Below are 23,253 nucleotides of genomic sequence, written 5' to 3'. Positions count from 1 at the left end.
GGATGAAATGGCCTCAGCATTGCTGTCCCCGGGCTGGCTTGGGATGCAGCTATGGGGATCCCACAGGGCTTGCTGTGGACAGAAGAGCCGGGTCCCTGGCCCACTCTGCTTTGCTCGCTGTGTGACCTGAGACCCTTCATCTACCTTTTCTGGGCCTTTGTTTGCCCTCAGTAAAGTGACAAGGCTGGACTGGGCCATCTCTGAGTTCTTCTTAATTCTAAAAATTGAAAAACAAAAACAAAAACAAAAAAATGGCATTCACATTGTGTCTCAGCAGTAACAGACCCAACCAGTATCCATGAGGACGCAGGTTCGATCCATGGCCACACTCAGAGGGTTAAAGATCCGGCATTGCCATGTGCTATGGTGTAGGTCGAAGATGTGGCTCAGATCCTGCTACGTTCCTGTGCCTGTGGTGTAGGCCAACAGCTGTAGTTCTAATTCAACCCCTAGCCTGGGAACCTCCATATGCTGCAGATGCGGCCCAAATAAACAAATAAATAATAATCCCATGGCTCTCTTTCCTTTACTGGATGCAATCCCAGTTTCAGAGGCTGCCTTTGAGCCCCCAGGGCCTCCAGAAGTTTTCTGTGTCCCATGAAACCAGCAGGTAGCGGCTTGAATCCCTGCTCTACCCCTTACAAGCTGCACAGCACAGGCAGTCCTTTAGCCTATGAGCCTCTGGGCCTCAGTTTTCTCATCTGCTATAGGGGAGGACATACCACCAGCCACAAAAGAATATGCATGGAAGACCCTGCTGGCCCCTCCCCCCCCACCGGCCCCCCAGCCTTCCTTTCTGACCCAGCTACCCCTCCCCCACCCCTGCCCGCTCCCCTGCTCCCCCCACACTCCCACACTTTGAGCAGCCCACCCCCAGCACATTGCTTCACTGAATCATGGGCACCCACCATCAACTGTAGTGGGAGGGAGTCCTCAGCCTGCTGTTGGTACCACCAGTGACCCCTGACCCCGCCACAGGCCTCTGAGCCCCACACTGTATCGAGGGCTCGATTCCCAGCAGTTTTCTCCCCAGTGTCCACAGATTCCAGGCTGGACTTGGCAGCTTTATTCATTCAGTCGAGGAAGGGGGATGGAGGGCAGGTGTCTGTCACCTGCCATGCTCAGGTATGGAATGGAGTGCCCTCCATGTGCCACACAGGTCTCTGAGCGCCCTGAGTCCTGCCCCCAGTTCACAGATGAGGAGCTCGGAAGGGTAGGTGGGCTTCCCAAGACCCCAGTCAGTGGGGAACTGAGGCTTGAACCCCTGTTTGTGTGCTCACCCAGCCTGAGCCCTTTCCACATCCTGAAGCACTCTCTGTGCCTCCAACATACATCTTTGCCTTGACTCAACCCTGTGAGCTGAGGAGAGGAAGAGAGAACCAGAGAGAACCAGAGGTGGGGGTGATTGGCCCAAAGTCACCGGGTTTAAACTGAAGGGCCGAGACTAGAGCCCAGTGCTTGGGCAGTCCCCACTCTCCCACAATGCCTTGCGGGTGGGGCCAGGTGTGTCCATTCTCCTCTTGCGTCCACAGGTGCCTGGGATGAGCACCGCCTACGGTGGGTATAATTTTGGCCTGAGGACTGGAGGTAGGCTCGGGGGCGTCTGGACTCCAAAATGGAGGCCTCCTTGGGGTGCCCTGGGGGTGACCCACAGAGCTGGCCATGTCTGGCTCTGGAGGACCTCTGCGGAGGTGGGAGGAGGCAGAAAAGGGCTTGCCGCCGCCGCCGCCTGAGCCCAGCTGGGCGATACCACCTTGAACCTTAGGGCTGGCAATTCTCTCTTTCAACATAACCAGGCTTTGCTTCTGCTGCATCATGTCCCTGGGCTGTAGGCACAGGGCCTAGAGGGATGAGCACCCGTCTTCTGGGTCAGGCCTAGGGAGGGAACCTGCTGTCCCCCCCCAACACCCCCCAAAATGGGCAAAAGGGATCCTGAAACCTTGAACAAAAGCCCCACCATCCCAGGCATCAGGATGGGCCTGGAGTTCAGGTCGAACCACAGACTCATCCCTTTTGGACCTGGGAACAGCCTTCAAGGTCCACGAAGACCACCAAGCCCCAACCAGAGAGAGCGAAAGACGTGTCGCAAGTTAAACAGGACAGAAGCAGAGGAGCAGAGACTCAAACCCAAGTCCACACTGACGCTCCCAGTGGTCTCTGGGGGATCCTCCTTCTCTGTGCCCCCACACCCTGCACCTCCCTGCTCAAGGGCTCGCCACCCCTCCTCCCATTCCTGGAAGAGTCGGGGGTGGGATTACACACAGGCCCAGCCCTGGTGGTCAGGGATCCATGCAGGCTGAGAAGCTGCAGCAAGCTGCCGACCAACTCATCAGACCACTCAGTCACACTATGTGTCCAGCAATTGGGGTGCAGGGGCGGAGGGGGGGAGATGGCAACATGGTCTCTGACTTTGGAACTTACCATTTGACCCTGGAGATAAAACTTTTAAGACTGAGAATACAACACAGTGCAGCAGGAAACCTGGGACGCTTGGCCCGCGGCACACAGCTGGCATTCCCTCCGTGCCAGCCAGATGCACCTGCCCCAAGGTTGCCAAGAGCCAGAGTCACCAAGCCTGGTCGGCACAGGGCACAGACTCCCACCAACCGCTCCGGGCAGTAGGTTCCTTCCTCCACCCAGGCCTCTTTCCTCTCTCTCTCTTTGGCTCAGCCCCATCCCAGGTATGAGGCCATCACATACCTGAGTTGGCCAGGAAATATTATTGGCCAATGCCACGCCTCAACTTGCAGTGATTCCTAAACTTGATTGATCACCAGAATCCCTGTACAGGAGTTTCCGTCATGGCTCAGCAGTAACGAACCCGATTAGTATCCATGAGGATTCAGGTTCGATCCCTGGCCTTGCTCAGTGGGTTAAGGATCTGGCATTGCTGTGGCTGTGGGGTGTAGGCTGGCAGCTGAAGCTCCAATTCTCCCCCTAGCCTGGGAACCACCATATGCCGTAAAAGGACAAAAAAAAAAAAAAAAAGAAAGAAAGAAAGAAAGAATCCCTGTACAGATTCCTAGGCTCTGCTCTGTCCCAATTCATCAGCATTGCCCAGGACAAGGCTAACTGGGGCTTAGGTGGTGGGGGGACTTTTTTATAAACTCCCAGGGATTCTGGCCAACAAGCCAGGCTGGGGGACAAGCAGCAGCTGGCCAGGAGGCAGGGGAAGGAAACTCCAGGGAGAGAAGAGGCCACTGCAGAGCCCCCAGCCCCTGCTGGCAGCCAGAGCCACAGGCTTCAGGGCGGGATGAAGACAGAGAGGAGACTGGACGAGCCAGGACAGAGCCGGCTGGAGGCGGGCAAGCAGAGGCCCAGTACTGGGCAAGTCGGTCCCCTTGGAGCCTGAGTTTCTTTCTCTGGGAAATGGGAACAGCCGCACTGCTTCACGGGCGTGTTAGAGGGGAAGAAACAAAGCTGCTGGCACAGACTGGCGGCTTCTGCTGCATCTATCCATGGGTGTTTATAAAGCACCTACTGTGTGCCGCACATCGTGTGGGTGCTCAGATGCGAAGAACAGAGAGGCCCTTAGGGCAGAAGGTCCGGAGGAGCGTTCAGGCCATCGTGGGGTGAAGGGGGCCTGCAGGGAGGGGGCGGGCTCTCTGCGAGTGAATAAATGCCCCCCATGCAGCCTCAGGTCCCAGACCTGGGTGAATCTGTGAGCACCAGACCCACCTCAGGGGCTCCTCCCCAACCCCCACCCCCACCCAGTTCCCATTGCCATGTCTGATGCCCCTCCTTCCAAGGTGGGGGCTCTCACAGCCCCTCACCATGGTCTGCACAACCACGGGGCCTCAGAGGAACCTGTGACTGGGTCACACTGGGTTACAGCCTGGGCTCTGTGCCTGGTAGCAGAACCTGGCTCTGGTCCCTCTTTCCTCTCAGCCCCGCAGAGCCCCGGGAGGCACAGGACGCCAGCACTGCAGAAGGGCCGAAGAAGTATTGTCAGGCCTGCTGCTATGCCCAGCTCACCAGCCCCAGACTGGGGTGGCTCCAGACTCAGGCACCCGGGTCTCTTCCTTCCCCCAGGCCCAGTGCAGACCCAGGCACAGGGTGATGCACTGCCGTGGACAGCGTTACTGCCGTGTCATTTCCCTGCAGAAAGTGCTGCCAGGTCACCCTTCCAGGCCGTAGGCATCATGGAGGAAGATTCAGGAGGACTGGCTCCCACTGGCCTGGGAATCAGGTGTGTGTCCATCACCTGAGAGCAGGTGAGACAGTGCCAAGGGCAGTCACAGACCGGTTCACTGAAACTTTTTGTGCAGGAGGTGGTGGGTGGGTGTAGACGACCTGTGAGTCCCTCTGGAGAGTCCCACCACTGGGTCCCCACAATCTAGCCACAGGCACATGTCTCCAGCCGCTGGGGTCAGCCAAGAGGACCTGGACAAAGCCATCAGATTTGCCCACACTGGAGCTCCCATGGTGGCTCAGAGGTAACAAGCCAGACTTGTGACCAAAAGGACGCAGATTCAATCCCTGGCCTTGCTCAGTGGGTTAAAGATCAGGCATTGCTGTGAGCTATGGTGGAGGTTGGAGACGCATCCTGGATCTGGCATTGCTGTGGCTGTGGCTGCGGCCAGCAGCTGCAGCTCCTATTTGACCCCTAGCCTGGGAACTTCCATAGGCCCCGGGTGTGGCCCTAAAAAGAAAAAAAATTGCCCACACCATCTCCAAGGGGACCCCAGGCTGCCACCCCTAGTCACTCTGTCCTGCGGCCCCCACATGCGCAGGCCTAGGCTGAGCACTTCTGGAAAGGGTGGGGCTTTGCCCCCAACCATGCCCTGCCGACCCCCAACCTCAGCACTGCGCCCACTGCCCCTCCTGGCACAGCTCCTGGCACACCTGGCCACTCCTCCTCTGTGGCCTCCTGACCAACCACCCACCCACTCACTTTGTGGGCAGGGGCTTCTTCCCCAGCAGGAAAGTGAAGTCCGGGACCGCCTCTGGGCAGCCCCACACTCTGACCCCTCCTCACTTACTCCATCAGTAAGAGTTGAACCCCCAGAGTCTCCAGGGGGCGGGGAAAGGCCCCTGCCCAAGACCCTGGGGTTGGGCAGAAGTGGGGAGCTCTCAGCTGCTCTTCCCAGCACAGCCACCTCCCCTGCTCCACCCCTGACATGCCAGGCTCCGGACAGGGGCTGAGTCACTGCTCCTTGGAGCCTCAGTATCCCCATCCACACAATGGGACACCTCTTCCCCCACCCTCCCTGCTCCCCAGATATCATTGTTCAGATAAATGAGATCACCCTGCTCGTGAGCCCGGGGCTGGTTGTGGCCGGATGTACGGTGGGGGCCAGGCGGGGCAGGGTATAAAGGGCCTCATTCCCCCTCACTCTGATTGCTGCCCAGGCAGCTGGAGGTGCCAGCACCTGATGGAGCAGAGCCCACACCCCCAGCCTGCTTCGAGTCCTATAGTTGACTCTGTTGGCACAGCCCCTGGACCCCAGGCCGTGGTCCCCGCTACGGGAAAAAAAAACCCACTGTCTTCCACGTCTCTGTGATTGAGGCTGGAAGGGCCATTAGCTAGAGCTCATCCTTCACTGTGGCTTCTGTGATCCAGAGACGGCCTGTGACCTGCCCGAAGCCCTCACACCCACTGCCCACTTCATAGACAGCAGGTCTCCCGGGCCTCTGTTGGTCCCAAACCCCCACCACGCCACGCCTCCCCGGGGCTCTGGCGGCTCCTGGCTCCTCCCTGCCCCGGACCCCAACTTCAGTCTCCAGGCCCCAGGAGACAGCAGGTGGGGGGCCCTGGTGTGGTTCTGCAGCTATGGAGTCCAGACCTGTTGGTCAACTGGGGGGCGGGGCATCTCGTTCCTCCTTAACCCCTTCCATGTACGCCCACTTCTTGAAGAAAACTGGGAAATCGGGTGCCCTGCCCAGTGGTTTCCTGATTTACTCAAAGGAAGACTTCCAGGTTTCGGGGCTCCTCCCCTGCTGGCTCAGCGCCTGCTCCAGAGTGAGGGGGCGGGGCAGGTGCTGGAGCATCCAGGGTCAGGCTGCCCCTTCTCTGTCCCCAGGAGGCAGCCTCCCATCCTCTCCAGCCTCCAAGCTGCTGGAACCGAGGGGGACAATCTGGGGGAGGTTGGCGCTGCCCCTGGGGCACAACCACCCCTGAACGCCCCAACCATTTGAGGAAACAGCCCTGGCAGAGGCCCCACCCTCTCTCCCTGACACCACCCTTCTCTGGAAGCACAGGTTTTAGCGCATAGTCCTGGGGATGAGGCAACAGGAACCCTCAAGCCACAAACCCCTTCCGGGGGTTTCCGGAGACTCACGCAGAACCCTGGGCCCTGATCATCCAGGCTGCCTCCCCCGCCCCCCATTTCCCCCCCCCTCCCGGGACTCCCAGGAGGATCCTGATTCCTGTCCTGGCCCTCCTCCCCACCCCCACCCCACTCCTGCATCCCCCTCGCCTCATCCCCTCTTGGAGGAGGAGGGCTCACAGGACTGCAAGGAGCAGCCGATTCATGCTTTACCCCTGTGCCTCCTGAGACCTTCTTGTCCATGTATGGATACGAAAATGAGGTTCAGCGAGAGGAAGGAATTGCCCAAGGTCACAGACCTAATCCTAGGGCAAGAAGAGGCCAGCTCTGGAGTTCCTGTTGTGGCTCAGCGGGTTGCAAACCTGACTAGTCTCCATGAGGATACGGGTTCAATCCCTGGCCTCCCTCAGTGGGCGAAGGAGCCGGCATTGCCGTGAGCTGTGGTGTAGGTTGCCAATGCGGCTTGGATCCCGCGTTTCTGTGGCTGTGACATAGGCCAGGAGCTACAGCTCTGCTTCCACCCCTTGCCTGAGAACTTCCATATGCCACATGGGTGGCCCTTAAAAAAAAAAAAAAAGAGGCCATCTAGGACCTCCCCCTGACACCCTGATATCACCCTGGGTCTGGCACTGCCTGGCCCTCCCTTCCTTGGGATCCCAGCCCCTTGGGAGATGCAAGCCATTCCCCCACCCGAGCTCTGGTCTTCACTTTGGTCTAAGATGACCCCTGAATTCCAAGTCAACCACAGATGGTGTCCAGGGACTCCTCCCTCTGCCCCCCTTCCTCCCACCTAAGCCCACCCCTTCCTCACTAGGGCCCTCCTCAGCGGTGGCCACAACCAGGAGGTAGTCCATGTCTGAGTCAACAAGCTTTATTAGTCAGGGAGGGGGGTGGGAAAGGGACTGATGCAGGGGGTGGTGCTGAGACTGAGGAGGCTGGAGGGCCAATGGGGGGCCCCCAGTGGGGCTGGCCGAGGGAGCAGAGTTCTTAGCGGGTGGTCTGGTGCACCTGCTCGCGGGAGGAGATGACCTTGCCGTCCTGGACCTCTTCCACAATGGTGCGCACCTGGCGGGTGGTCACGGCTGCAGGAAACAGACACTCGGGTGGGCGGGGGCCAAGAGACCCCGGCTCAGCCCCCAGCCCCATGAACAGAGCCAGCTCTTTCCCCCAGCAGCTTGGTGTCCACGCCTCTGCTGGCCCCTCAACGTCACATCCGCACAGGCATCCCTCGAGCTTGCCGCTCCCTCCCTTCTATCCCGTCCCTTGCTGGTGCCCCTGGGTGAGTCCTGCCTCCCCCATAGATGGTTAGATTCTTTTTTTTTTTTTTTTTTTGTCTTTGTTTTGCTATTTCTTGGGCCGCTCCCGCGGCATATGGAGGTTCCCAGGCTAGGGGTCGAATCGGAGCTGTAGCCACTGGCCTACACCAGAGCCACAGCAACGCGGGATCCGAGCCGTGTCTGCAACCTACACCACAGCTCACGGCAATGCCGGATCGTTAACCCACTGAGCAAGGGCAGGGACCGAACCCGCAACCTCATGGTTCCTAGTCTGATTCGTTAACCACTGCGCCACGACGGGAATTCCGATGGTTAGATTCTGACCCCCACGTCCTTCTGCGGGAGGAAGACTACACAAAATGGGGTCTACCTCCATTTCTCTCCAGTCTCCAGAGCGTGGACTGTGCTCCCTTGAGACCAGGATCTTCAAGACAAGAACCTGGTCCCATCACCCCATTAGACTGGATGTCCCAGAGCTGGGGTCTTATCTCCCCCCATCAGACTGGGATCTGGAGGACAAGGACCAAGTCCCTTTCTGCCATCAGACAAGAGACCTGAGACACAAGACTGCTTTTGCTCATCTGTAGGGTCTCAAGAGCAAAGATTATGAGACCATTTTCCTATCTTCCCATCAGAGAAGAGTCTCTGGAGCGGGGCCCACATCTCCAGCCTCAAAGTAAAGGCCGCCTCCCTGGTCCACTCCCGTCAGACCTGACAGTGACTCCCTCACCTGATCAGGACTCTGAGCTCTATGGGTCCCTTCCCCCTACCCCTGCTGCGGATCAGCCATCATTTGCCGGAGCTCCTGGGGACCCTCCCCTGCAATGAGCAGATGGGTCGCCAGCCCCATGTAGCCCTGCCCTCAACTCCCAAGATGCTTACGTTCTTTGGGCTTGTACTGAGTCAGGCTGCAAAAAAAAAAAGAAAAAAGAAACACAGAGAAGATTAGATGTGGGTCTGAGCCTCACTCCTGCCCCAGGCCCCCAGGCCCCCAGCCCTGGCCCCTTCCCCCCGCCCCCACTCACTGGGCATCCTCGCCCTCCAGCAGGCGGCGGTAGGTGGCGATCTCCTGCTCCAGCCGCGTCTTCACGTCCAGCAGGATCTTGTATTCCTGGTTCTGTTGCTCCATCTCGCAGCGCAGCTGCGCCAGCTGCTCCTCCACGCCACCGATCAGCCCCTGGATCTGGGACAGCTGCACGCAGTAGCGGTTCTCTGTCTCTGCCAGGCTACCCTCCAAGGATGCTTTCTGCAGCAGAGCCGGAGGAGCAGGGGTCAGCGAGGGTGCCCAGGGCCCCCTCCAGGGCCCTGTGGGCGCACCCCGGGCCCGGCAGCGCCCCCTACCATGCTGAGCTGGGACTGCAGCTCGATCTCCAGCGCCTGCATGGTGCGCCGGAGCTCGGAGATCTCGCTCTTGCCGCTCTGCACCAGCTCGCTGTTGGTGGCCACCTCGCGGTTCAGCTCCTCCGTCTGCAGACAGAACACAGGACAGGCAGCGTGAGCCTGGCTTCCCTTCCCCAAGTCACACGACCCCCGTGACGTCGAACGCTCAGCTCAGCGCAGAGCCCGCTGCGTGCCCAGACCCACGCCTGCGCTCCCCCCCCACCCCACCCCCACCACGGCCACGTTCCCGACCTCCCCTAGGTTTCTCAGGCCTCCTCCCAAACCTAACAGTGGACGTAGTGCCCTCTCACCAGCTTCCCACTTCCCTAAACCCAGAAGCCTTTGAAATGATGTTAAGTTTTATCTCTAATCCCTGCAAGTAAGTGGAAGGAGCAAGAGTAGAAAAATTCAGAACCCGCCAGGACAGTAGCCAGGCCCCCTGGTGCTAGTCCCTGACTTCTTCAGAGAGAGGTGGAAGCTCCCTGGGTCTGGACCCTCTGGCTTTATTCCTGGGAGGGATGCTCCCACCCACTCCCGGATCTCAGCTTCAGCCAAGCTCCAGGCCTGTGGATGCAACAGGGGACCCTGACCCCTGGGGTCCGGGTGGCTCCCTGGGGATAAGGCACTCGAGATGCCAGGCGCTGGCTTACTGTGGGGACTCAGACCTTGCCCCCGACCCCTGGGAGAGGCCTCTGGCCTGCAGCAGCCACCCACCTTGCTGAAGAACCAGTCCTCGGCATCCTTGCGGTTCTTCTCGGCCATCTTCTCGTACTGGTCGCGCATCTCGTTCAGGATGCGGCTCAGGTCCACGCCGGGGGCGGCGTCCATCTCCACGTTGATCTCGCCGCCCACCTGGCCTCGCAGGGCGTTCATCTCCTGTGGAGGAAGGGACGGTGGTGTGAGCCTCTGGATGCCAATCCCAGCCCTTCCTGGGCAAGCTCTCCGGATGCCTCCCACGGACTCCTTTGTTCTGCCCGCCCTCTTCCCTCTGACCCTCCTTTGGTTCACCTGCCCTGTGTGGGCTCTGCCGCCACTATTGGACTAGGGCATTCCCTGGGGACAGAAGCTGTGTTTCCCCCATTCAGCTGAGGGCTCTCCAAAGAGAAATCTAATTCTTAGGCCCGAGCCCCCAAAACATCCTCTCTAATTTCCAAATTTCACCATTGGGTCCAGACTTGAGGGGTGTGAGCTGGGAGCAAGGAGGTGATTCCCACTATCCCCTGTCCCAGTGAGGAAGGCCAAGACGGGCAGAAGATGCCTCTGCAGGCCCAAGGAGGTTCCCGGACGCAGGGGAGCAAGGTGGCACATGGGGGAGGCTGCCCTGTGTGGGGTCAGGGCCCTGGAGACAGAGCAACACTTGTGACCAGCCCGGGCACCTGTGCTCATCCCGTAGCCTCAGCCTTGGCTCGGCCCCAGAGCACCACCACCCACTCAGCTGCCTCTCTGACCTACTGCCCCGGCCACCTCACCTCCTCGTGGTTCTTTCGGAGGTAGGCCAGCTCCTCCTTGAGGTTCTCGATCTGCATCTCCAGGTCGGCTCTGGCCAGGGTCAGCTCATCCAGCACCCTGCGCAGCCCATTGATGTCGGCCTCCACGCTCACACGCAGGGCCTGCTCCGTCTCGAACCTGCCAAGGGAACCAGAGACTTCAGCCACCATGCCTAGCCTGGCAGGTGCATCTTTGGATGATGAGGGGATGAAGTGGAAGCCAATCCCAGCCTTGGGGCCCCGGGACCACGCAGGGCCAGGCCCCACCCCAACCTGGCTTCCTTACGTCCCTCCTCTCTGTGTCCTGCCTCTGCTTCCTCTCGTCCATCCCCTAAGCCCAGAACCTCTGAGCACTTGCTGTGTTTGCTGCATCCTGGACCAAGAGGGGACCCCCTCCACCCCCGGCTCCTGGACCTTGCCACCAATAACTGAGGCATCCTGGGGTGGTGGTGGGGGGGCCTCCAGGTCCTCCCCAACCCCCTGGCCAGGGCTCACTTGGTGCGGAAGTCGTCAGCAGCCAGACGAGCATTGTCAATCTGCAGCAGGATGTTGGCGTTGTCCACGGTGGCTGTGAGGATCTGCGGAGAGAGAGATCAGGTCACTGCGTGGGGGACACTCAGCCCAGACTGGGGTTCTGAGACGGGTCTTCCCACCCCGGGGGGGGGGGCCAGGATGTGGCTGCCTTCTCCAGGAAGCTGCCCTTCCCATCCAGCCTCACCCTTTAATGCCCTGGAGCTGAGGACAGAGGTGGGTCAGTCGGAGTCTGATGCGCTAAAACATGTCTCCCTCCCCCCCGGGACCTGCCTCCCCCTACACAGACCCCCCCCACCCCACTCCAGACGCTGCCTTAAGCCAGAGCAGACAGCGGCTGGGAGTGCCAGGCTGGGGATGCGGGAGAGCCGGAAAGGAGCAGGAGGACACCCCGGGGCTGAAGCTGTCCTGAATCCCAGAAAGAGGATGTGGGAAGTGCCTCACTTTACAGCTGGGGCAGTGGTGCTCCTGAGAGGTTCTCCCCCAAGGAAGGTTTAACGAGCCCTCACCAACGAGTAGGTTCCAAATCTGAAGTTGTGACCCCTGCTAACCCCTGACCCCCAGCTCCAGCAGGCAGCCCTGCCCCCACCCCAAATGCAAGGAGCCTCAGTCTGGAGAGATGGGGAAGCCAGAAATATCCCCAAATAAGGTACTCGGGTGGCTTCCTAAAGTCCCGCCCCCTCTCTCCTGCCTCCTCCTCCCAGCAGGTGCCAGCAGGAGCTCACACAGGTCCCTGACTTCATCTTGGCCCCAAATGGCCTTCTTATCCCAAGCACAGGCACCTGAGTATCAGGCAGCCCATGGGCCCAGCCCTCCACATGCGCCCTCTCCTCTTATCCTGTAACCACAAGGGGGCAAAAAGCTCTGTGATGGGAAACTGAGGCTCACGGGAGCTCCACGGGGCCTGCTTGTGCCTAGCCCAGGCCGCTGCCTCCAAAAGGGACCCAAGATGGGCTCCCAGAGGCCAAGCCAGAGCCAAGCTGTCCTTGGCTCCCTGACACCCTGTGGCAGCCCCCAGGCTGGACTGCAGGCCTTGCTCAAGGGCAGGAGGGAAGGAGGGTAAAGCTGTGCCTCCCCCCAGCCGGGTTCCCTCCCACCAGAGCCCCACCTTGCTCTTCAGGTCCTCGATGGTCTTGAAGTAGTGGCTGTAGTCGGGAGCGGGCCCTGGGGCCTGCCTCTGGTACCAGTCGCGGATCTTCACCTCCAGGTCGGCGTTGGCCTCCTCCAGGGCGCGCACCTTGTCCAGGTAGGAGGCCAGGCGGTCATTGAGGTTCTGCATGGTGGCCTTCTCGCTTCCGGCCAGCAGCCCATCAACACCTCCAAAGCCACCACCATAGCCACCGCTGCCATAGCCACTGCTGCCATAGCCGCCACTGCCATAGCCACCACCAGAGCCGAAGCTGTAGCAGCTGGAATAGCTGCTGCCCCCGAGGGCGCTGCCCAGGCCGCTGGCAGACCCCAGCCGGCAGGAGCCGGCACCCAGGCTGCCAGACAGCCGGCAGGAGGTGCGGGATGAGCCGCCCCCCAGGCCAGAGGAGCCCTTGATGGAGCTGGAGGAGGAGAACTGGCGGATGGTGGTGGTCATGGTGGCGGCAGCGGGTGACAGGCAGACACAGAGCGAGAGAGGAGAGAGGCCCAAGGTGCGTGTGGCTGCCGGGGCTCGCCCGCCTGCTTTATAGCCCGGCAAGTGGGCGTAGTGATTACGACAGGCCCGCTCCCCTGTTTCCATTCCCCTGGGCTTTCATCACCGCTGGCCACATGCCAACTCCCAGGTGGCTCTGGGCCCCCTCCCCTCCCACCGTCGGGGCTTTGCCTCATTTCTCCGAACCCCCGTGCTGGGCGTCTGCGTGTGTGTGTGTGTGTGTGTGTGTGTGTGCCTGTCTCTGGTCTCAGGCCCGTCACCTGTGATTCAGGCGGGCCCTCCAGCTACGCTTTCCCATGACCTAATACGGAGAAGAGGAGCAGGCAGGACGTCACCGTCACCAGGCCCTCCCAGGCAGCTGCCACCCCAGCCACACCCGCCTGGACCCTGCATCTGGCAGGCAAAGGTGTTTGGGAAACGCAGGCAACCCCCAGCCACACAGCACCCGCGCGCAGTCGTGGCCCCGGGCTGGGAGCCGGGGAGATGGCGAGGACCGAGACCCCTCCTTGCCTCCGAGGCTGGACCCCAACCCACTGTAGCTCAGCCAAGTCGGATGGGGGGCCAACTCTAGATGGGGGAGGGGAGTTTCTGTAAATACCGCCCCCCATTTATAGAAAGGAAACTGGGGCTGCCCACCTAACCCAGAACCGGGCTGGTGGGGACCCTTCTTTCCTGGTGTTGGGGACATGGCTCAGATCGTCAGTGTCGGAACACGAGACACGTGAACACGGGGAGATCTCGACAAGGCTCTTTACTTCTGCAGAGGGGGCGCGGGTGCTCAAAAAGCGCGTGCAAAGAAGAAAAGACCCTCCCCATTGATCCCTAACGCAGGTGATGGACCTGTCCCTTTCCCATGGGTCAGGTCAGGGCACACATTCTTCCCGGTCGGCTAATCGGAAACGAATTGTTACTGGGAGAAGAGGGAAAGAGAAAGGGTGGCAGGAGGGCGTTTTCAGCCGAAACTGGAGCAAAATGGAGCCACCAAGATTCCCTTTGATAGAAAAGACATTATGTTACTTTCCACACGCGCGCCCAGCCACGACACCCTTACACCTCCCTGGGGGCCTCTGGCGCACTGTCCCCCACCTCCACAGAGCCCTGACACCAAGAAACACTGCAGGGGCTATGTTCCATCGGGCCCGTGTTCTGACCCTGTCCACATCCGCGGAACCCACTGGGGACCCGGCTTCCTTCTCTGACCTTTCGCCAACTTTCTCTCGCAGGTGGGGAGTCCTGGCCAGAGTGGGCAAAGGGGAGCTTAGCTCAGGCTTGGGGCAGGGGGTGGGGTGGTGGCTGGGAGGGGATGGGGTAGTAAAGGGAACAGGAAGAATTGTGAGGGGTAGGTAAACTCCACCCTTACCCTTCCTGCACCCCAAGAGGCCCCCAGTGAGGGGCATTTGCCTTCAAGGTCCCAGCCAGCCCCAAACCTAAAGGACACTGCTCAACAAGAAGTGCTTCCTAATGATCCCCCCCAGACGGTCCCCTCCCCCGCAGCCCCCTCCAGGAGGCCCCACCCCCATCCCCTAACCTGGCCTCTCAGGATGGGCCAGGTGCCTGCCCCACAGCCCCGCCCTGCCCTGCCCACCACCCCCAGCCCAGCCCAGCCCTCCATCCCAGGGTCCCGGCAGGCCCGCTGGGTGGAATGTGTTTGTGCCTCAGACTGCCGAGGCCTTCCACTTCCCGGACAGGCCCAGACAGCCCCTGCCAGCAGCTGAGCGATTCCCCAATGAACCAGCAGCTGCCAAGTCACCAAAGGAAACAGGACGCCCCCCCCCCACTCAGCCGCAGGGCAGTCACCCTGCTCCCCTCCCCACCTGCAAGCTGGACAGAGCCTATCTGGTTTCCCTGGCTGGCCATGCCACTGCCACCCCTTTAGTACCCTGGATCACTCCTTTGGAGAGCCCCCCCGCACCCCCTCCCCCACCTCTGATCTTGACCCTGCACCCGCCTCAGGCTGAGGCAGGGAGCTCTCTGTAACAGGTGTGGCTGCCCGGAAACTCTACGGGAACCTCCCAGAGACCAGCCACAGGCAATGGGGACCCAGGGGCTGATTCTCGGAAACTTTCCCAGCCCGATGGGCTGCCCCATCCCTCCTGCCTCCCTCCTTTGAGCCCCAGGCCAGGATGGGTTGGGCAGAACAGCTTGGCAAGTGACAAGCAGCCCCACATCCTCAGCAAACCCTCCTTGTCTTCCCCCACCTCTGCACGGTCTCTCAGCCCCCACTGCCCAAGCCAATGACAAGACAAAATCACAGGAGGCATTGAACTTCACGCAAAGCTTTAATTGCAGTCACCGGGGCAAAGCCAGGAGGCACCCTTCCCCGCTTGGTGAGGGGCTGTAGGAAGCAGAGAGAGAAAGGCAACAGCTCTTGGGTGGTGGCCCAGACGGGCACTGGGGGCGCAGCAAATAGCAGGCTGGGAGCTGGAGGCCAGGGCTGCCCCTTGACCCTGGAGGCTGGGCTGCCGCAAGTGGAAAGGGGCCTCAGTGGGTAGAGCGATGGACCTGCTCGCGGGAGGAGACCACCTTGCCGTCCTGGACTTCCTCCATGATGGTACGCACCTGACGGGTGGTCACCGTGGCTGCGGGCGGAGGAGGAGGGAGACACAGGGAAGCTCAGGCCAGAGGCACTGCCCAAGCCCCCCCCCACACACACAAGGGTCCTCAGCCTCACCCCACCCGCCCTGGGCAGGACGGGGCAGGCGCTTACCTTCCCGGGTGGGCTGTGAGACCAGGGACGAGGAGTATTGGGCGGCCAGGCTGCAGGGAGACAGGGCAAAAGGGGGACCTGTCAGCCCCAGGGGGTAGCAGTTGGGAGCCCAGCCCCCTGGGAGGAGGGGCAGCTGAGAAGACCAGAGCAAAGGGAGAGAGGTCCCAGCAAATCCAAGAGAAGTCCCAGCAGGGAGCGCACGGGAAAGGATGGCAACCATGGGTCAAAAGGCACAGGCTCAGTGGGCAGGAGTAAGGAAAGGGACCCTTCCAGCAGAAGACCCAGAGGCACTTTGTGGCCAAGCAGGGATTCACAAGAAGCTGAGCGAGTGGTTTTTCCATATCCAGAAGGGTCCCCCAAGTAGACTGAATTGAAGCAGGAAAGACTGTGGTTAGACTACGGATGGACTTAGCCATCGTCGGGGGCAAAAAGCTGGGATGTATGACTAAGCATAGAGACTCCAGGACATTCTCAGCCCCTTCACACTGGGGCTGATCACCGTCCCAGCTCCCAACCAGATTGTCACCCCTCCCAGGCCATGGCATCACCCACCACACAGTCATTGGAACAAGAAACCCAGGGTCATCGTGTGCTCACTCAATATTTAATGAGTCCCACCTTCGAGCCACGCTCACCCCGAGTTCAGGCATCCAGACCTGCTGTTTTTTGCTATAAGACGTCCTCTTGATGCTCCACCTGCCCTTCCCTGCCCTCCACCCTGCCTTATGGCAGAACTTCTCTGGCCTCATTCGCTGCAGCAGCCTCCTGACAGGCCTCCCTGACCCCTACGCTGGTCCCTCCTGCATTTCTCCCTCTGCAGCCAGAGTGACTGTTCTAACGTATCTTGATGAGCCTAACTCTGCACAAAATCCCTCCCCTCCACCCATGGCTCCCCAGAGCCTACACCATCTAGTCTGATGCCAGCTTCCCTTCCTGCAAACCTCCACCCCTCCCCCTGCCTTGGCAAGTGCTGCCCTCCCCCGACCCCCCCCCGGGGCGAGGCCTCCCACCGAGCCCCCCACTCACTGGGCATCCTCGCCCTCCAGCAGGCGGCGGTAGGTGGCGATCTCCTGCTCCAGCCGCGTCTTCACGTCCAGCAGCACCTGGTACTCGTGGTTCTGGCGCTCCATGTCACAGCGCAGCTCGCACAGCTGCTGCTCGATGCTGCTGATGAGCCCCTGCAGCTGGGCCAGCTGAGCCCCGTAGCGCGCCTCGGTCTCCGCCAGGCTGCCCTCCAGCGATGCTTTCTATGAACCAAGGTGTAGGTGGCCGGTGAGACCCAGCTGGGACCCTTCCCCCACGGGGGAGCAGCCTGAGTGCTGCCAGCGTGGTGGGGCAGGGAGACAATGGTTCTCTGAGTGGGGGTCCACGAGGCGGGGGCCACCCTGGGTGACGGGTACAGGGCAGGGAGGGGCGGAGACCCTACCATGCTGAGCTGGGACTGCAGCTCGATCTCCAGGTTCTGCACCGACCGCCGCAGCTCCGTGATCTCAGTACGGCTGCTCTGCAGGGCCTCGGTGTTGGTGGCCACCTCGCGGTTCAGCTCCTCCGTCTGGAAGGCAGGGTGGACCCCAGGGGGATTGAGAAGGTTTGCAGAGGTGGGACCCAGACCTGCCCACCCACGGTCTCTGGGGGGGCCGGCCCGGAGCCCACCTGCACACAGACAGCCTCTGTGTCCAATACTGGAACTTGCAGGATTCAGCTAGTTCTGCGAGCATTTGCTTCATTACTGGGCTGCAAGCGTTGCTCAAGGGCAGGCCCCGGGTTTTACTCTTTGCGTGCCTGTCACTGGGCACTGCGGGTGCACAGTGCCTGCTTACTGAGGACATGCAGAGCCAAACACATGCCTACCTATGAATGCCCAGGCTGAGAATCCCTAGTGCCGTCAGGAGACCTGGATCTGCTCCCCAGGCCACAGTGAAGGGTTGTATGAGTGTGAGGCCTCTCCCAGCCTCCCCATCTCCCCCAGATCGTGAGGGGGTTGGTCTGACTAGTTTCCAAAGGTCTTTCCAGCTGGGAATCCTTTGGATCTGTGAGTTTTCCAGCCCCTGCTCAGCACCCAGCCCAGGCATGCACATGTGTGCACACCTGCACACCTGCTCACGCTGGCCACCCACCTTGCTGAAGAACCAGTCCTCAGCATCCTTGCGGTTCTTCTCGGCGATCTTCTCGTATTGGTCGCGCATCTCGTTCAGGATGCGGCTCAGGTCCACGCCGGGGGCGGCGTCCATCTCCACGTTGACGTCCCCGCCCACCTGGCCTCGCAGGGCATTCATTTCCTGGGCAGAGAGGGGATCAGGAGCTCACCCAGGGCCATCCTGGGGAGGGTCCCTGGGGCTGCCTCTACCGCCTCGGGGAGATGGGTGCAGAGGACAGACAGACAGACGCAGACACGCCAAGTGCTCCAACCCCTGAAGATGGAGGCAGACGTGGTCACGTCTCAAACGTGCAGGGCTGCGGATGTTGACAATCTCCCCGAACACACTCGGAGAGGTGGACTCTGCCCAGTCCGGATGTGTGCCCGGGGCAGGAGAATGGCAGCTCCCCCATCACGGTGGGGGATGAGCCCCACCCCCTTGCCCCCCCCCACCAACCATGCAGTACAGGCGGGGGAAAGCGGCCCCACGTCCATCCTGGGGAGTCAGACCTCACCAGGAAATGCGAATCTGCTGGGGAGATGGGTACAATCCCCATAACCAGCCTCAAAGCCAAGTGGAGACACTTTATGGACTCCTGCTGCTCAGACAACCTCAGGGAGGAACTCAGATCAGGCCAGCCCAGAGGTCCGATGGGAAGGAAGCCACAGGCTCAGTGCCCCTGCAGGGTCTTGGATGTCCATCCTGGGAGGCGGGAAACGCGGCAGAGGGATGGAGCCGGAGCTGGATGTGGATATGGCTCAGACAGCCCCTGTGCAGCCTTGCATAAACTCCTTGACCTCTCTGAACCTCCGTTTCCTCCTTGGTAAAAGGCTGATTTGCTCCTTTCTCCCAGTGATACTGTCAGTATCAGCTGAGATAATCGCTGCAATTCACTTGTAACGTGCTGGGCAGGTGCTCCTTGCTGTTATGACTGGCGCTATTACCATTAATTATAATAATTAGCACGCATGTTCTTAGACGGATGCGCCCATTAGATAGTTAACTGTCACCACCCGGTAGACTGCACCTCGAGGGACAAGAAAAGTATCTTTGTGGGAACAGGGTCCCCCAGGCCTCACCCAGGGCCCTCTGGGGGTCTCCCAGGGTCACAGCCAGATCCCACCAGAAGTGGGAACTGGGTGGAGAGCACAGCCCTGGCCCAGGCAGATGTGGAGGTCCCAGCCGTGCTTAATCCCAGGCGAGTTTGTCCTGTACCCCTGAGCCGGCCTCACCTCCTCGTGGTTCTTTCGGAGGTAGGCCAGCTCCTCCTTGAGGTTCTCGATCTGCATCTCCAGGTCGGCTCTGGCCAGGGTCAGCTCGTCCAGCACCCTGCGCAGCCCGTTGATGTCGGCCTCCACGCTCATGCGCAGGTTCAGCTCCGTCTCGTACCTGGTGGGGGGTGGGGGGGGCAGGGAGCAGGGAAGCATGAGCCATGGGGTGCCTGTGGGAGGCAGAGCCGGACCCCCACCAGCCCCCGAGGTGCCCCTGAGGCCCAGACTCACTTGGTGCGGAAGTCGTCAGCTGCCAGGCGGGCGTTATCGATCTGCAGCACCAAGTTGGCATTGTCGATGGTGGCTGCCAGGATCTGGGGGGACACGGCGGGCTTGGTGAGCAAGCACCCCCAGCAGCCCCAGGAAGGCCTCGCAACAGCCCTCTTGCAGCGCTTTGGAGAGTGGGCCAGAGTGAGGGGGATCAGGATCCCTATGGTCTCCTCCCAGCTCCCTATGGGGGGGCTCACGAGGGGTGGGGGCACCCTGCCCAGGCTCCCATAACCATGACGTCAGGAGCGGAAGCCATGGGGCACCCCTCTCCTGCCATGGGGGTCACTGCCCAAGCTGCCGGACCCTCACTCCATCTTCCCCAAAGAAATTCACCACTTTGGGTGAATTTGCCCAAAGAGGCAAATTTAAGCTCAGTTGCCCCCTCCTCCAGGAAGCCCTCTTGGATTACCTGGGTCCTTCCTCCCTGTCATAGCTTCCCTTGGCCCATGTCTTTTAGACAGTACTTCTCCCATGCATGATTTTTTTTTTTCTCTTTTTAGGGTCACACCTGCCGCGAATAGAAATTTCCAGGCTAGGGGTTAAATCAGAGCTGCAGCAACCAACCTATGCCACAGCAACGCCAGATCCTTAACCTACTGAGAGAGGCCAGGGATCGAACCCTCATCCTTATGGATACTAGTTGGGTTAGTTACTGCTGAGCCGCAACAGAAATTCCAAGTACAATTTTTTTCCATGACTTTTTTGTGTTGTTTTTTTTTTTTTTTCCCTCCTCCACTGGACTCTGTGCTCCAAAGGAACAAGGCCGGGCCTGTCTCCTTCTCTTTGGCATTCCCAGCCCCAGGCACGGTGCCTGGCCAGAGTCAGCCCCCGGGAAACATTAGTTTAATTAAATGATGAATTAATGAATGAATAAGGTTATGAGCAGCCCCACCTCAAACACAGGGCAAAGTTTTCGTTTCCCCCAGGGACACCCGGGAGGTTTAAACGATAACAGGGAAGGGAGGGGCTCTGGAAGGAGCAGAGGGTTGGTTACTATTATTGCTGCCTTTGTTGTTGTTGTGAGAAACGCCTGAGAGAGGCTCCACTCAAGGGCCATGGGGATGGGAGGAGGGCAAGGTCCCTCCTCACTGCCCAGAAGAAACAGAGAGGAGGTGTGGGTGGAGGTGGGGAGAACTGGGAATTTTTTTTTTTTTAATTTTTATTTATTTATTTACTTATTGGTCTTTTTCTAGGGCCGCTCCCACGGCATATGGAGGTTCCCAAGGCTAGGGGTCAAAGTGGAGCTGTAGCCACCGGCCTACACCACAGCCACAGCAACGCGGGATCCTTAACCCACTGAGCAAGGCCAGGGATCAAACCCACAACCTCATGGTTCCTAGTCAGATTCGTTAACCACTGTCATGGTTCCTAGTCAGATTCGTTAACCACTGCGCCATGATAGGAACTCCAGAACTGGGAATTTTTTAAGACTTGAAGGCTAAAGAGTAGATGTTAAGAGAGGGCAGCACCCAGGAGGCAAAAGCAATAAACACGTCCTGGGCCTCAGAGCCCATCTGGGGCCCTAGGTTCTGAGACGTGATGCTGGGCAAAGCTCGGGTTCCAGACTGAGCCCAAGGCCAGTTTGTTACCAGCCCCAGGGCCTCAGAGGGACCATCTGGACCCGCCCCTCACCCATCTCCCTGCACTGGCGGCTGATTGAACCCAGAGAGGCCGGTCAGTGACTCAGAGGCCTGGTTCACTGGGCTCTCGGGGTTGGTGGAGAGGAGCTGGCTGACCCCAGAGCTCAGCCCACTGACTCACCAGGGCTCCCCTGGGCTCCCTGCTGCCCGGACCAAGCCCAGTATCTGATCTGGCACTCCCAGCAGCTCTGTTTCCAGGGAGCAATTGCAGGAATTCCCTTCCTGGCGCGGATCCCTGGCAGGAGCAGTCACAGCCCCTCACAGGGGCCAACGGTGGGCCTGGTTCTCCACCAGGAAACCAAGCAGACCTGACCCCCCGCCAGCCAGTCCCAGACCCAGCGCTTCCCAAGCCCTTGGCTCTCGCACCTCTTTGACCTCTCACCTGCCTCGGAAGGCTGCAGCCCTGTAGGAACCTCCAGGGGCAAGGCCTGTGCAAAAGACCCAGGTGCCACGTTTACAGAATGCCAAGGTCACGTCCCTAAAGGTCAGGAGTGTGTGGTGTGTGTGTGTGTGTGTGTGTGTGTATGCGTGCGTGTGTGTGTGTGTGTGTGTGTGTGTGTGTGTGTGTGTGTGTGTGTGTGTGTTGTCTCCTCCAGCAGATTAAGTCAGAAAAAATCTTCCCCCTGTGTGCTTCCAGTCTGAGTGAGAAGGCATAGCTCTGGGAGTTCCTGTCGTGGCACAGTGGTTAACGAATCCGACTAGGAACCATGAGGTTGCAGGTTCGATCCCTGCCCTTGCTCAGTGGGTTGACGATCCGGCATTGCCGTGAGCTGTGGTGTAGGTTGCAGACGTGGCTTGGATCCCACGTTGCTGTGGCTCTGGCATAGGCCAGGGGCTACAGCTCCGATTAGACCCCTAGCCTGGGAACCTCCATATGCCGCGGGAGCGGCCCTAGAAAAAAAGGCAAAAAGACAAAAAAAAAAAAAAAAAAGAAAGAAAGAAAAGAAGAAAACACAGCTCCTTTCCCCAGGGACTCCTGCCTCAGTCTGCAAGGAGAGACAGCCTCTGCCCTTAGGGACACCCAGAGGGACCATCACAGAAGGAGTAAGAAGGACCCACAACCAAAGCAGCTGTGAGAACATGTCAGACTCAGTGAAATCAGCACAGTGAGCAAAGCACAGGTGGAACCTCAAAGTGTAGAAGGGACCCCAAGATCTGAGGATAAAAGCCAAGTGCCATCCATTCAAGGAGGACTGCCTGGAGGAGGTGAGGCAGGCGAGGGAGTGGAGAGGATTCAGAAGGGTATGGGATCATGAAAAGGAGACATCCAGCCTCATCCCCCAGCAGCCACCTGGGTCCATGCTAATCTCCATACCCGGAAGGCCTTCTGCTGCCCTCAAGGTTCTGAAGCCTTCCCTGCCCACGTCCCCATCACCCACCCCAAATGCCCTCGCCCAGAAGGAGGCGCTCCAAACAGCCACCCGGTATGGGACGTCCTCCAGGACTTGGACCAGTGGCGGGCACAGGGCTGTGATCCAGAGCAAGGGAGAGAGTGAAGGAATGAAGGAAGGAAGGATGGAGACGTAGCAGGGAGAAGAAATGTCTGCCAGGTCCAAAGCTGAGACGGCGTGAGTCAGAAGCAGGTACCAAGGACAGAGGCCCGGCCGCTCCCACCTTGCTCCGCAGGTCCTCGATGGTCTTGAAGTAGGCGCTGTAGTCGCGGGCAGGCCCGGGGCCCTGCTTCTTGTACCAGTCGTGGATCTTCACCTCCAGGTCGGCGTTGGCCTCCTCCAGGGCGCGCACCTTGTCCAGGTAGGAGGCCAGGCGGTCGTTGAGGTTCTGCATGGTCTCCTTCTCACTGCCCCCCAGCAGGGCGTCGGCCACGCCAAAGCTGGAGCCGAAGCCCCCGCCCAGGCTGCAGGTGTAGCCCCCGCTGTAGCCACCCCCCAACCCCGCGGAGAAGCGGGACGAGGCCATGGACATGTTGCCGCAGGTACCGGCTCCCAGGAGGCTGGGGGCCCGGCAGGCGCCCCCAACGCGGATGGAGGAGACCCGAGAGAAACCCCCGCCGGGCACACACAGGCCCTTGACGGAGCCGGAGGTTGAGAACTGGCGGATGCTGGTCGTGGTGGCCATGGTGTCCACAAGTCGGATGGAGGATCTGGTCTGGACAGAGACCCCGGGCAGCCCTTTATAGCCAGGCTCAAAGGGGGGCTGGGTCCCTGGCCCTTGAAGTCAGAGCCAAACCCCCAGCCATGTAATTTGCTGCCACACCAGCCGCCCAGGGCCTGGGGCTCAGGCCGGACACACAGATCTCATCCGTGGGCCCCCTCCCCCGGCAGGAGCCTGGCCTGGGCACGAGGGCCTCTCAGCAGCCCATTGTCTGTTGGAAACAAAAGTGGGGCTGGAGCCGCAGCCCCGGGGCAGGGTGATCCTCCATCCTCAGCGGCAATTAGGCGGCTGAGCTCATTCTTGGGGGGAGACTAGAGAACAAGGCTCCACAGGCCTGGAGCCTGGGGCTGGGCTAGCCCCTCGCCCAGGATTCCTGAGTTCCAGATGCGGGCGCGCAGCCTCTCCCAGGCACAACCGGGCCCTGAGGCCACTCCCCAGGCTGGAGGGGGTGGGGGGGCGAAGCAGCCTCTGATCTGAGGGCCTCCCCCACTCCCACCCCATCTCCTGGGGTCATTCTAGGTCTGTGGGA

The 23,253-nt window shown here is 60.2% G+C and overlaps 2 protein-coding genes across 2 annotated transcripts; both read right to left on the bottom strand.

Moving 5' to 3' along the window:
- Window positions 1–7,124: 7,124 nt before the first annotated feature.
- LOC100737113 (keratin, type I cytoskeletal 17) lies at window positions 7,125–12,592 on the bottom strand. Its single transcript, XM_003482984.4, has 8 exons — window positions 12,053–12,592; window positions 10,909–10,991; window positions 10,396–10,552; window positions 9,641–9,802; window positions 8,888–9,013; window positions 8,572–8,792; window positions 8,429–8,454; window positions 7,125–7,351 (listed from the first exon to the last, which is right to left on the bottom strand). Exons 1-8 carry the CDS (start codon window positions 12,527–12,529, stop codon window positions 7,257–7,259), a joined length of 1,347 nt encoding a protein of 448 aa, XP_003483032.1. The 5' UTR covers window positions 12,530–12,592; the 3' UTR covers window positions 7,125–7,256.
- Window positions 12,593–14,884: 2,292 nt separating this feature from the next.
- Window positions 14,885–22,697, bottom strand: LOC100737030 (keratin, type I cytoskeletal 42). The gene is made up of 8 exons (XM_003482983.4): window positions 22,227–22,697; window positions 18,934–19,016; window positions 18,664–18,820; window positions 17,411–17,572; window positions 16,720–16,845; window positions 16,320–16,540; window positions 15,294–15,343; window positions 14,885–15,165 (listed from the first exon to the last, which is right to left on the bottom strand). Exons 1-8 carry the CDS (start codon window positions 22,686–22,688, stop codon window positions 15,068–15,070), a joined length of 1,359 nt encoding a protein of 452 aa, XP_003483031.1. The 5' UTR covers window positions 22,689–22,697; the 3' UTR covers window positions 14,885–15,067.
- Between the last annotated feature and the right edge of the window lie 556 nt (window positions 22,698–23,253).

This window comes from Sus scrofa, chromosome 12 (assembly GCF_054392235.1).
Source record: "Sus scrofa isolate SSC_HxYL_T2T_F1_AM1 chromosome 12, Sscrofa_HxYL_maternal_Yorkshire_Landrace_v2.0, whole genome shotgun sequence".
NCBI classification, from domain to species: domain Eukaryota; kingdom Metazoa; phylum Chordata; class Mammalia; order Artiodactyla; family Suidae; genus Sus; species Sus scrofa.
The sequence above is the reverse complement of the archived record's forward strand: the minus strand, read 5'-3'. Positions and strand labels throughout refer to the sequence as shown.

Excerpts from the sequence above, each read along its gene's own strand:
- LOC100737113 (XM_003482984.4), bottom strand. The coding sequence starts at position 12,529 with ATGACCACCACCATCCGCCAGTTCTCCTCCTCCAGCTCCATCAAGGGC. Across the intron at positions 10,553-10,908 it reads GCTGACGACTTCCGCACCAA|GTTCGAGACGGAGCAGGCCC; the intron begins GTGAGCCCTGGC and ends TTCCCTTGGCAG. Across the intron at positions 8,455-8,571 it reads CTGGAGGGCGAGGATGCCCA|CCTGACTCAGTACAAGCCCA; the intron begins GTGAGTGGGGGC and ends TTTTTTTTGCAG.
- LOC100737030 (XM_003482983.4), bottom strand. The coding sequence starts at position 22,688 with ATGGCCACCACGACCAGCATCCGCCAGTTCTCAACCTCCGGCTCCGTC. Across the intron at positions 19,017-22,226 it reads TCGAGGACCTGCGGAGCAAG|ATCCTGGCAGCCACCATCGA; the intron begins GTGGGAGCGGCC and ends GTGTCCCCCCAG. Across the intron at positions 16,541-16,719 it reads TGCAGTCCCAGCTCAGCATG|AAAGCATCGCTGGAGGGCAG; the intron begins GTAGGGTCTCCG and ends CTTGGTTCATAG.